Below are 11,748 nucleotides of genomic sequence, written 5' to 3'. Positions count from 1 at the left end.
AGTAAGAATGGTCTTACCATAGCACTACCTTAAGCCGAAGGTTCTTTTTTCACACTCTAATGGTGGACTAGATTCAAAACAAAAAAAGGACACTGCAAAATTTTCTTACTGAAAATTAACTTAAAAAAAATTTCATAATAATTTTTCCAGATTATAGACATAGACTGGTGATTCCAAAACTTCAAAGTTTCATCAGTATCCAAGGCCAAAAAAACTAATTCAACAAAGTCATAAAAACATCGCTATAAAAACCTCTTGTACTGTTGAAACAATTTAAGGAGTTTTTTTTCATTAGATTATACTATTATAAATCTCCAACCTTCTGCAATCGATGTAAACATCTAACGATCGAAATCACCCTACGTACGGATCTGTAGATTAGCGCTGGTAACCAAAACACATTCCGTTGAGACGATCTACATCGGCGGCGACTTCGACGGCGATGAAACCGACTCTGACTCCAATGGTATTTGCAGTGGTGGTGGGGAGGAAGAGAAAGAAGGAGAGAAAGAAGAAGGAAAGAGAAAGGCGGGGAGAGAGGTGGCAGTCGGCGACGAAGGCAGTAGTGGTGGTAGAGCAGTTTTCATTGCTAGTAACTGGAAACCTCTAAAGGTCTTTAATTATGAAGCAAACCCTAGAGGTCTCTCTCTCTACTCTCTCTCATGGTGTCGATCAATCCAGCATTGACATGCGTCGGTGATGCTGCGCGTAAATGGTGATGAGCGAGCGAGAGAGAGACGAAGTGGACAGAGAGAGAGAGAGAATGAAAGTGGATGTCGATGGCTTCTAGAGATAAAAAGAAAAGAGAGACTTGGGTTTGGTAATGGATTCAACAGATAAATTTGTGGGAATACATAATGGTAATGGCTTGGTTTTTAGTTTTTTTATTATTATTATTTAAGGCTAAAAAGTCTCGTTTAGAATAGATTTTTTGATTTTTTTAACTTTTTGTGAAAAAAATAAAATGATTATGAGTTAGATGTGATATTTTGTCTTATTTGACTAAAATAATCAATTTTATCCTGTATAACTATTTTGATCTAAACTTGCTTCCCAAACAGAGCCATAATAAAGTAGTACCTACACCATTAGACAAACGAAATTTAAATTTTTGACCCGAGCGTCCTTTTTTAAAGAGTGAATTACAAATACACTCCTTGATATTTGCTTAAAATATAGATTGTCCCTTGTGGTTTGGATAATTACAAATACCTCATTGTTAGTATTTTTTATTTAGCAAAATTAACTAAAAAAATGAAATTCATAATTATTCTACTATACAATAATAAAATTACATAAATTATTAATTGAAACATATTTTTAACATCATTAAAAACTGTTAATTGACTTGATGATTTAATAATAAAAGGGGTAATTTGTTATGAAATTTAGAAACGTCAGAGGTGAAATGTAATTTTCAAAATCACAAGGAGCGATTCGTATTTTAATCAAATTTCAGGAGGTGTATTTGTAATCTACCTTTTTAAAAACTTATTAAATAGTTTTAACTTGTAATCATAAAACAATTTAAATATTTTTAAAAAAATTAAGAAAAAACAAAAACAAATAAAATTTTATAATTTTTTTTAGGGTAAATTATAACTTAACCCCCTGCGGTTTGCCTAAAAAATACAGAGCCATCTTATAGTTTTATTTGTAACACTTAAATCTCCTATACTTCATACTAAATTGCAATTTTTGACGGAACTATTTGTTTAAACGGAACGTGTGTTGCACGACCATGAATGGTGAGTGGAGTAGTTTTTCCTACCCAAAAACATATGACAAATGACCAAAACACCCTTATTGCCATATATATACATAGAATGGTATAGTGCAACAGAGCATGAGTTACAGTCTTGGACCATCACACAGGTTCTCTCTTCCTTATTATATAAATATGCAACACCATCACCTTCTATACAAAACCACCACCATCACTTTCCATACAAAATCACAACCAACCAACATCACCACCATCATATTTCATGCAAAACCACAACCAACTTCTTATTCTATGCAAAACCACCACTCAAAATCACTACCACAACTTCTCTCTCTAAAAATTATCCAAACTCACTTTTCTTCTTATAATTCATATTACTAACAAACCCAACCCATGAAATCAAACAATTAATATGTGTAAATATTTAGATTTTTGAAATAGCATTGATGGGATTCATACCAACCAAACTCACTTTTTCTTCCCGTTTCTGACATTTCTTCGCTTTTGGACTCCATAATTTTCTCGATTCTTAACAATTTTATCTCGTTCTTTCACCAATCTCCTCACCTTACTTTATACTTCATCTTACGCTACCTCGTTTTCTCACTTCTTCCTAAAATGGGTAGTTTCGGCATGTCGAAAGTTGTCCAAAAACTAACTTCACACATTTCAAAGAAACATCTCCAAATCTATTTCTTTTTTTTTCATCATCTACCCTCTTCTGTTGCTTCATCTATATAATTTTGTAAAGGGTGGTTCGTGGTTTTGATGAAGGATATATATAGAGAGAGAGAGATACGAAGTAATATAAGATCGCTTTTCCTTATGCAAGATAACTGTTAAAATAGGTATTATATATATCAGTTAATATGTATATATATATATATATATCATATATGTATAATTGAAACTACTCATCAATTCTTTCATATGTATTATTTATATATTATATATATATCATATATGTATATCATATATCAAATATGTATCATATATATATTATATATGCCAGTTAATATGTATATCATATATGTATAATTTATATTCTAGAGAGGGAGAGATGAGTATTTTTGGGTCTAAATTCTAGAGAGAGAGATATGTATTTGATGATAATATGAGAGGTGTGTGGTTTGCCATGGAATGAGAAAGAAGAAGAAGAAGAATGAGAAGAAGAAGAAGAGGCAGACAAAAAATATAAAGAAAAATTAAAGAATATTCTGATTTGTAATAGGAGAAAATTAGAGAAATAAATAAGGGTAATTTAGACTTTTTACAATTTCTGTTATGTCGGTCCAAAATTACACTTTGGTACGAAGTATAGGGGATTTAAGTGTTACAAATGAAATTATAGGAGAATTCCGTATTTTTTAGATAAACCACAGAGAGTTAAGTTATAATTTACCCTTTTTTTATTTATAATAATCTATATGGATTTAAAAAGTAAACTTTTGTAACTCAAAAAAAAGGGAATGAAATTTTTTGAAACATCCAGAAAAGAAATTTGTTTTGTCATTTATACAAAAAAGAAAAAAAAAAAAAAGGAGCTTGTTTGGCTTCACTTTTTAATATTCACTTTTTAGAAAATTAAAATTTTTAATTTTTATATTTTTTTATTTTCACTAAATTTTTTTAATATTTTAATTAATTTTTTAATTTTTAGATATACCTAACATAAATACATTTTAAAAAATATAATATTTGTAAAAAAATTATAAAAAATTCACTAAATATAAAAAATATAAAAATTCAATGCATTTTTATATTCTTGTATATTTATTAATTTTTTAAAATATTTTTTTTATAAATATTTTATTTTTTAAATACATCTAAGTAAGATGCATTTAAAAATTGTTTAAAATTTAAAAAATATTCACTAAAAATTAAAAAAATATATATGAAAAATAATGAACTAAATTTCTAAAAAATTAAATTAAAAAAATTTAAACCAGTGATTATTATTAAGAACTCAACCAGGCCTTTCGAATTTCTTTTCGTTAGAGAGAATCTTATAGATCAGAAGAAGAGAATTTTATTTGTATAAGAATAATTTATACCAATTATATTAAAAAGAATAATGTTTGGTAGCTTGAGGATTTTGCCCCCCGACGTTTTGTTTTCTTTTTTTTCTTCCATTTTCGAACTGAAACCGATCTGAGAAGAAGAGGGGAAGAGGGAGAGGGAGAGAGAGAGAGAAGAAGAGGGGAAGAGGAGCAGCTGGTGGTCGTCGCAGCTCCCCGCCATCGTCGCAGCTCCAGCCTGCCGTCGTCGCCTCGCCACCAGCTCGTCGCAGCAGCAGCTCCAGCTCCAGCTCTGGCCACCGTCTCCGCCTCCAGCCCCGCTTCCTCCTCCCCTGTTATTAGGCCCCCTCCAGTCCTCCTCCTCCTCCTTCCTCCTCTCCTCTCCTTCTTCCTCTTGATTTCTGCTTCTGAAAAAAAAAAAAAAATAGAAAAACAGCAACATTTTCGATTAGAGGGATTCGAACTACGTAGCATAACTGTATTAAAAAAAAAGTTTTAAAGTTAAAATAAAATAATAAAAAAAAAGAAAAAAAAAGCCATCTCTCTTGAGCTCCACTACCCTATCGTTTATTCACTCGCGGCAACAACAACAACAACAACGATCCAATCTAGAGGGGGAGATGGAGGAGGAGGATGAGGTGGGTAAAGAGAAGGGAGGAGATAAAGAAAGCCCTAAAATCAACAACCAAACCCTAGAAGAAAATCTCAAGCAGTAGATGAACAACAAGGCAAAGTCATGCAAGGGTTGTCTTCTCTATTCCTCCACCCTTAACTCCAATTCTCGCAACCCTCTCTGCCTCGGCATCCTTCGTTCTCTTCCCCAAGGTCTCTCTCTCTCTCCTTCATACATACATACATACATACCCATTTGATATGTATGTACTTGCATAGAAAACCCTTTTTATAGTAGGTATTTTGTGAGTTTTGTAGCTAATATGAAACTAAAACTCCTATTTGTGAAAACAAATTTTAGTTTGGATTAGAGATATGATCAACTCTGGTTTTAAGGCACAATAGTTGTGGTATCTTTTGCAAGGTACCTTATTAATTGAAAATTAATTTATTAAATGAATAAAAAGTTGAGTAAATAATAGATATCATTTTCGGAACAACCATTAGTATTGAATGATTTGAAATCATAATGTTTTCTAAATTAATTTTTACATTTGAAACAAGGGTTAATTATTTTTTAAATCAACAAAAATATGTCTTGAATTGAATTTGAACTGTATAAAATAGATTTGATTTGAAAATAAAAAATCATTATAGAATGGAACTAATATGGTTCTTACAGAAGCAACTAGCATGGTCCTCTGAATTGTTGATGTGGCCAGTGGCCCTATGAACTTTAGGAATGAAAGAAAATTAGCAATTTTGGAATCGGTCGTATAATTCAACTAAGAATAATCACTCAGTAAATAACAAGAATATACAATTAGATTTAAACAATATGCCGAACAAATTTGAATTAGTCGTGAAGGTTTGATGAATGGAAAATTAAATTTAAAATTTACTTATCTAAAAGGAATTTTGAATTGGTGCGTGTTCTTTTCCTTTTTTAACCTCTACACTCACTTTTAGAGCTATGAACCATACTCACTAACATATTTAAGGAGTGTTTATATAGTGAGGTGATGTCAAAACTGTAAATATGCAAAATGTCCATTTAAGGCAGTTGCGAAATTGATCTCAACTATTTATATAAACACTTAGGGCATGTTTGATTGGAAGAATTAAAGTATGGGATTAGGATTATTAATCCGTGGGCCCAACCATCCTATGTTTGTTTTGACATTTGGTTTAGGACTATTAATCCAATGGATAATTAATCCAACAAATTTGTAGGATAATTTGTAATGGGGTAGGGGTGGGATAGTTAATACCACACTAATTTGATAGGATTATTAATACCTCACTATTAGTATTGTGAATCAAACATGACCTTAGTGTACACGTCAGAGAGCATGGTTATCCGTAGCTTTATAAGTGTGAAAGTGCTAGGTAGCTGAAAAAACAGAAAGTCCATGAAATGTAATGCACTGCTATTTGACAATTTTTTAGGTTGTTAACTAATCCTGAAAGTAGTTCAAAAAGAGGGGAAAAAAAAAAAAAAAAAAAATCCTGAATGTCTTATGAGTGAGTTATGTTGGGAACACTATTATTTGTGGACTTTCTATTATGTTGTGATTGTTTTTGTTTGGTGGTTCTTAGTGCTTGAGCCCTTACCAGTGTACTTCATTGACTGCCAGTTACTTAAGAGGCTTTGGATTTGCTTAACTTGTGGAGGGAAAAAGTTTTTGCCTCTACACCTGTATGAATGTACCTTTTAGACTGAAATGATGTCACCTTTTCCAGTAGAAATTCAGAAAGTTCTATTTTTTCTGCACTAACTATTTGAAAGATGTGTTTTACAGTATGGATCTTGGAATGTTGTACACCCTAGGGATTGCACAATGCATTTCTTATTAGTTTACTTCATACATATGTTTTCTGGTTGGAATTTTTTCACTGCAACTACAGATGGATACTGATTTCCAAGTGTGATGACTAGTACCACGCCACATTGTTGGAGAATCTGAGGTGGACGCCTCTAGAGAAGGTAGAAGCCTTGCAGAATTCAAATATGCTTGTGTTGGTTACTTTGTGTACTCAAATGGAAAAGATCCTACAGCAGATGTGCAAGAAACACAAGCAGAATTGCCGGTCTGTGTTGGCCTAGAGGTTATCATCTTGAGTTTCCTTCTTTTTTTTCATGCTATTTTGGTTCTCTTAATTTGCATAATTTTATTAGAGGATATATCAAAAACTAATGAAAGTATACACTTTTCAATGTTGTTATGTCATTTTGCATCATGTTACTCCTCTTAGTTCTTGATATGATTATTAGAGACATGTGATGCTTAATGCCTTTTGATCATTTGGGAATTTCTTTTTTGATTGATGTGTTATATTATAGTGAATCTCAATGAATCATAATCACAGTGAAGATCAAATAAAACGTATAATTAATATAAAGAAACTCCCAAAGTTTGGGGGAGGGAACCCCGAACAAATACATGGGGATTAAGACCCCATACACTGTACACAGGTGCTGCGATTTGCACCCCTGACCTCCTAGTGAGATCGTAAGGGTTCTGACCGGTGAGCTAGCTCCTGTTAGTTAAGGTTTGACTTAAACCAACAGTGTGCATATTTGCTTTATTAAATAAAGCATATAAATTTTGAATTTTTGGTGTAAATAGGAGGGTGATGTTGGTGTATGTCTTACATGCGCATGTTTCATTATGTTTCACTGACATAATTAACCCTTGCTGCAGGTTTTGTATGACAAAAAAGTTAATGCTGCTGACTCTGTTCCTGCTCATGTTCATAGCAGAGAAGGTAATTTATTTAGATTTAGAAATGCGAAATCAAAGGTAAGAAGCTTAGTTTAGAACAATTATAGTAACAAGAAGTCATATATAATTATTTGTAGTTTTGAACAGTTTGACTTGCAATCCAAGTTGTTAAATCAGAATACAAATTGAGTATCATGTTTTTTCTCTAAATCGTGTATCGTATCGTGTGTCTAAGATACTTTAGCATCTTTAAGAATAGGTAGAAAAATAAATATCCTATAAGAACAAGACACCAAACAATGTATAATATTTAAAATTGCAAAAGTAATTTTAAAGATAAATGCATATACAATGTATTATTCTCAATAATTCATGCATATAATATAAAATAAAGAGTGGAGTTAAAACATGTATAAAATACGGTCTTAACTAACCATTTAGGTTTTAATATTTAATTTACACCTTTTAAGTTCTCAAGGTACTTGTCCATAGTAGACAACTTTGAACTTCAACCGGTGTCAGTAGGTCTAAATCAACAACACAATATGCTTAATACCTTACCAGATCAAATAAGTAGATATTTGTCAAAAAGGTAGAGAAAAATAAAAGATAAGTACCAAAAATATTCTTTGTAATAAGTTAATGAAAATTTGTAATAATATTAATTGTCATAAAAAAGTTCAATTATTATTATTATTATTATTTTTTAAATTGCTAAAAAAATTTAAGTATTTTTGTATCGTATCATGTATCATGTATTGTATATTACATTACGATATGTATCGATTTCTCTCTAAAACTATTTAATCGTAAGATATGTATTGTGAATACTGACAACACTGCTTGCAATTAACTTAGATGGCCAAAGTGTCATCGAATTCTAAATTACAGTGTTGAAATAATGTTATTACTGCGGTGAGGCATAATTCTTTTACCTTGTGCACATGTTATAATTTTTTTTTTTTTTTTAATGTGTGGTTTTGGCTTTTTAATCTTTGAGTTCTGAATTGGTAGGCTTGTTCTTCATTGTATTTCGAAGGCATTGGACATAGCAGGGTACAATTTTCGTAGGTTGACGAGGTGACATTAATCTTTGGAGTGGATTGCTTTTATTAATAGTTTAAGCTCTATTTGGTAGGTTGAGATGCTGGGAGGAAAGGAAGGAGGGGATGCAGATAATTTCCATGTTTAGTAGTAAAAATAAATAGAACAGAAGGAAACATAAAGAGGTGTTAATTCCACTAGCCTACTATTTTCTTTTTGCCCAAATGTGGATGGAGAGGAGGAAGGAAAGAAGGAACCTTTTTAATCTTAGCCCTTCTTACAGAATGTTAAAATAAAACAAAATTACTGCTTTTTTCTTCTTCCTGCTCAACCAAACTAATTGCAGGAAAGACAATGTCCGTTCCTTGGGTATCTTCTCCATCCCTCGTATCTTTTAACTTCTCACAATACTCTATTTTCCCTACAAATTGGAGCCTTATGATTTTACATTTACACAAGCCCATAGTAGTAGCAATTCTGTTAAACAATCTTGTATAATATCTTCCTTTTCTTTGATGTAATTCACAGCAGACTGCCTTTGGCATAGCTTGTGGTAGTGCTTGTGCACTAATGCATCAAGTCAGCTCTGGGATTTTGTACTGTTGTGGTCTTGTTTAAATACACACACATACATATGTACACGGCTTGATCACTTGGAGGGTGTGCGATTGCCTATTTTGTGCCTTCGATCTTGGTTACTTTTTTGAACTAAAATTTGAAAGATGCAACTATACATTGAATTTATATCTCATAAGCAAGAAAAGAGTGGGCATATTTTTGTCAAAAATTGACGTGTCATAGAAATTTCTGTGCTTCTTAGGCCCTTGGTTAGGGTTGAACGTGGTTAGGGTTGAACGTGCTCTTACCACAGGTGATATGGTGGGGTTCCTGCCTCAAACTTGGCATAACCACTTGGTGAGGCTATATAGATGTACCTATATGGAGATCTCTATTTCTCTCTCTGAGAGTGGTCAGTAAGTAGGTTCCTTGGGAACATGGATGAGTAACTGGATGAATTCTAGCCACCACATCACGTATCCCTAGAAGTCTCGTAGGTCAAAATCACAACACCTACCCTGAGGGATCCCTAAGTCTAACATTTCTAACATATGTTGTGTGAGAACATTAAGGTGCCATTGGAGTGAAATGACTATGCGTCATAGGATGGATACATTAAGGTGAAGAGTTGTTTGTTTGTTGAGCCAAGGAGGGTCTGAGCATTTCATCACTTAGAGTAGAAAGGACATGCTCAAGTGGAAGCTTGCTTGGTTGAGCTGAAGGGCCCCAAGCATGTTACATAGACTTTTTAAATGTGTGAAGTATTGACAGTGGGCACTCAACACTTGGTTAATGATATGAATATATGTTCAACATGTTTAGTTGGAGGGCACCCGACAAATATTTTCACTTGCAGAATTTTACTGTAAAACTCTGATAGAACTTCCATGCTATAGATACACTGCTCTATGTTATTTTATAAACATATTTTACCCTAGAAAATGAAAAAGAATGTTAATATAATAGAAATATGTAGCCATGCCATGGTGTCCTTAGACTTCGGAATTAGATGAATTGATGTTGAGACACATCTTGCACTCTGTACTTACATCTAAGTTCATGTAACTTGTCTGGAGAGTTGAGACTAAGGTGCTATGTGCGTTAACCTCATTTAGGAACAACATAGCTTGACCAAGGGAGGAGCTAGTATGACACATTTGAGTGGTCCACATATCACCTCATGAGATTGACATGGAGGGATCTTGGAGATGATGTGGCAATGGCATGTGGCATGGTGGGACCAGGTACCCACTGGTTTCAAAAATTATATAACCTTAAGGAGGGGTTAATATGTACAAATTCGTAATTTTGATTTTGATCTTTGGCCCCCATTTTATTTTCTTCAAACCTGCATCAAGATTCAAGATGAGCTTTATCTGTGTTTAGACCATAGACATGCACGTTCTGCATGTGTCCAAAGTAATGCTGATTTTGGATGGGGGTTAAAAAAAAAAAAAAACTAACTATAACAATAACAGGACATGTTTGATGAGTGTTGGTATCCAATGTTTGTTGGGCATGAACATTTCTCTGAATCCATGCTCCCTAGGTTTTGGACTTCATTTTCTTGGTAAATCTTTCCTTCAAAAAAATTATTGCAAGCTTTTTAGTGGCTATGTTAACAATGAAGATATCATCTTGTTTTTCCTCGTGGCATTTACTGGTTATGAAAAGTTGTCCTCTAGTTCTATCTATCGACTATTTCTTATTTGTGCTCCTAATTTTGTATCATATGGAAATTTCTCCATTTACTGGCATTTTTTTTAATGATTTGAATTCATTACCTGGAATGTTATGTGGCTTATGTTTCGGTATAATTACTGTGACTCTAATATATGGTATTTCTTTCTTGAAGATGCTCGTGGATTTCCTCAGCCTCGAATACAAAAACCTGCTTACTCCGTAGGGGATGAGTTCTTGAGCAGGCAAGCCAATTATATGATTACTTCTTCAATCGGTTAGAATTCCATGCTAATTCTCACAAGGTTTAAAATTTGTATTATGTTTATAACTGCAGATTTTCTAGAAATGCAAGCGTGGTTGCAACGGGGGTGGCCAAGAACCTGCGTAGAGTAAGCAATCACATGAAACGACGTCTTGATGACATTCTATATCCGTACCGTAGTCGACCCAAGTAAAATTCCCAATCTTGTGGTCACAAGATTATGAAGAAAATAGCAATAAGTAGAAACTGGCTTTGACCTAATTATGCATTCCTTTAAACCTTAGCTTTGTTCTTCTATGCAATGAGCTATGTTCTTTATCCGAACTGTGTCATTACAATCTTGTTTTTGTACAGTGTCGGTGTTTATTTATAAGATAGTAGAGTTCCTCAGAGACTGATGAATGTATGAGTTTAGACTGCTGGGGCATTCATAATCGCAGGCTGCCAAGGCATTCGCACATTCCATTTGTTTTGTTTAAGCTGGTGGTTCATTTTATACTCTATTTGCTTCATTAATGTGTCTTGTGTGTTCTAACATATTTCATAGAACACAGTAATGCTTGTGCATTATGAAATGCCAAGTATCAAATTTCTTTTTGAATATGCACTTGCTCAAATTGGTCAGCTTAACATGTTCTTGGAAGGCAATCACACTAGAGGGCTTGTGTCCTTTGAATGGTAAGAATTAAGGAGAGAGAATGAAAAACTCATTATAAAAAATTATGTTATTAGTAATAAAATTATTGTGCTATTATTATTTAAGCAGTTGTTTAATAATAAATTTTCTATAATAGAATTTCTTGGGGTTATTATTATTTTTACTCTTAAATGATTCAGGTTATCTACAAACATGAGATTATTAGGGGTAGTGTGGGATTAGATTTTTGCTTAGTTAAGAAAAATGATTAGAGTGTTAGTAGGTATTATCCCATTCTAATTAGTTACAAACAGTAAAATTATAGAAATTTGGACTCACATTCTCATTTTCCCTCCAAATTTCTATCATTGGAACTAAGGTCATGTTTGTTTTCCTTACTAGGTAGATTGGGTTAGTGAGTACGGTAAGATTGAGTGATAAGATTATTTACTTGTGATTTGGGATTTACCCTAATATCTAAT

At 32.9% G+C, this 11,748-nt stretch overlaps 1 protein-coding gene across 2 annotated transcripts; it reads left to right on the top strand.

Annotated features, from left to right (window-relative positions):
• Positions 1-4,231: 4,231 nt before the first annotated feature.
• On the top strand, positions 4,232-11,125 carry LOC145789755 (uncharacterized). 2 transcript variants are annotated; one of them, XM_082867102.1, is made up of 5 exons: positions 4,232-4,569; positions 6,296-6,465; positions 7,062-7,125; positions 10,540-10,609; positions 10,702-11,125. In XM_082867102.1, the coding sequence occupies exons 1-5, from the start codon at positions 4,461-4,463 to the stop codon at positions 10,820-10,822; spliced, it is 534 nt and encodes a 177-aa protein (XP_082723228.1). In that variant the 5' UTR covers positions 4,232-4,460; the 3' UTR covers positions 10,823-11,125. The 2 variants fall into 2 exon arrangements, 1 of the variants encoding a protein (XP_082723228.1); XR_014328046.1 differs by having other exon boundaries at positions 4,292-4,569; positions 6,265-6,465.
• Positions 11,126-11,748: the final 623 nt, after the last annotated feature.

This window comes from Camellia sinensis, chromosome 4 (genome assembly GCF_055761805.1).
Source record: "Camellia sinensis isolate YWXY chromosome 4, ASM5576180v1, whole genome shotgun sequence".
In the NCBI taxonomy this organism is placed as follows: Eukaryota; Viridiplantae; Streptophyta; class Magnoliopsida; order Ericales; family Theaceae; genus Camellia; species Camellia sinensis.
This window is presented reverse-complemented; position numbering and strand designations above follow the sequence as displayed.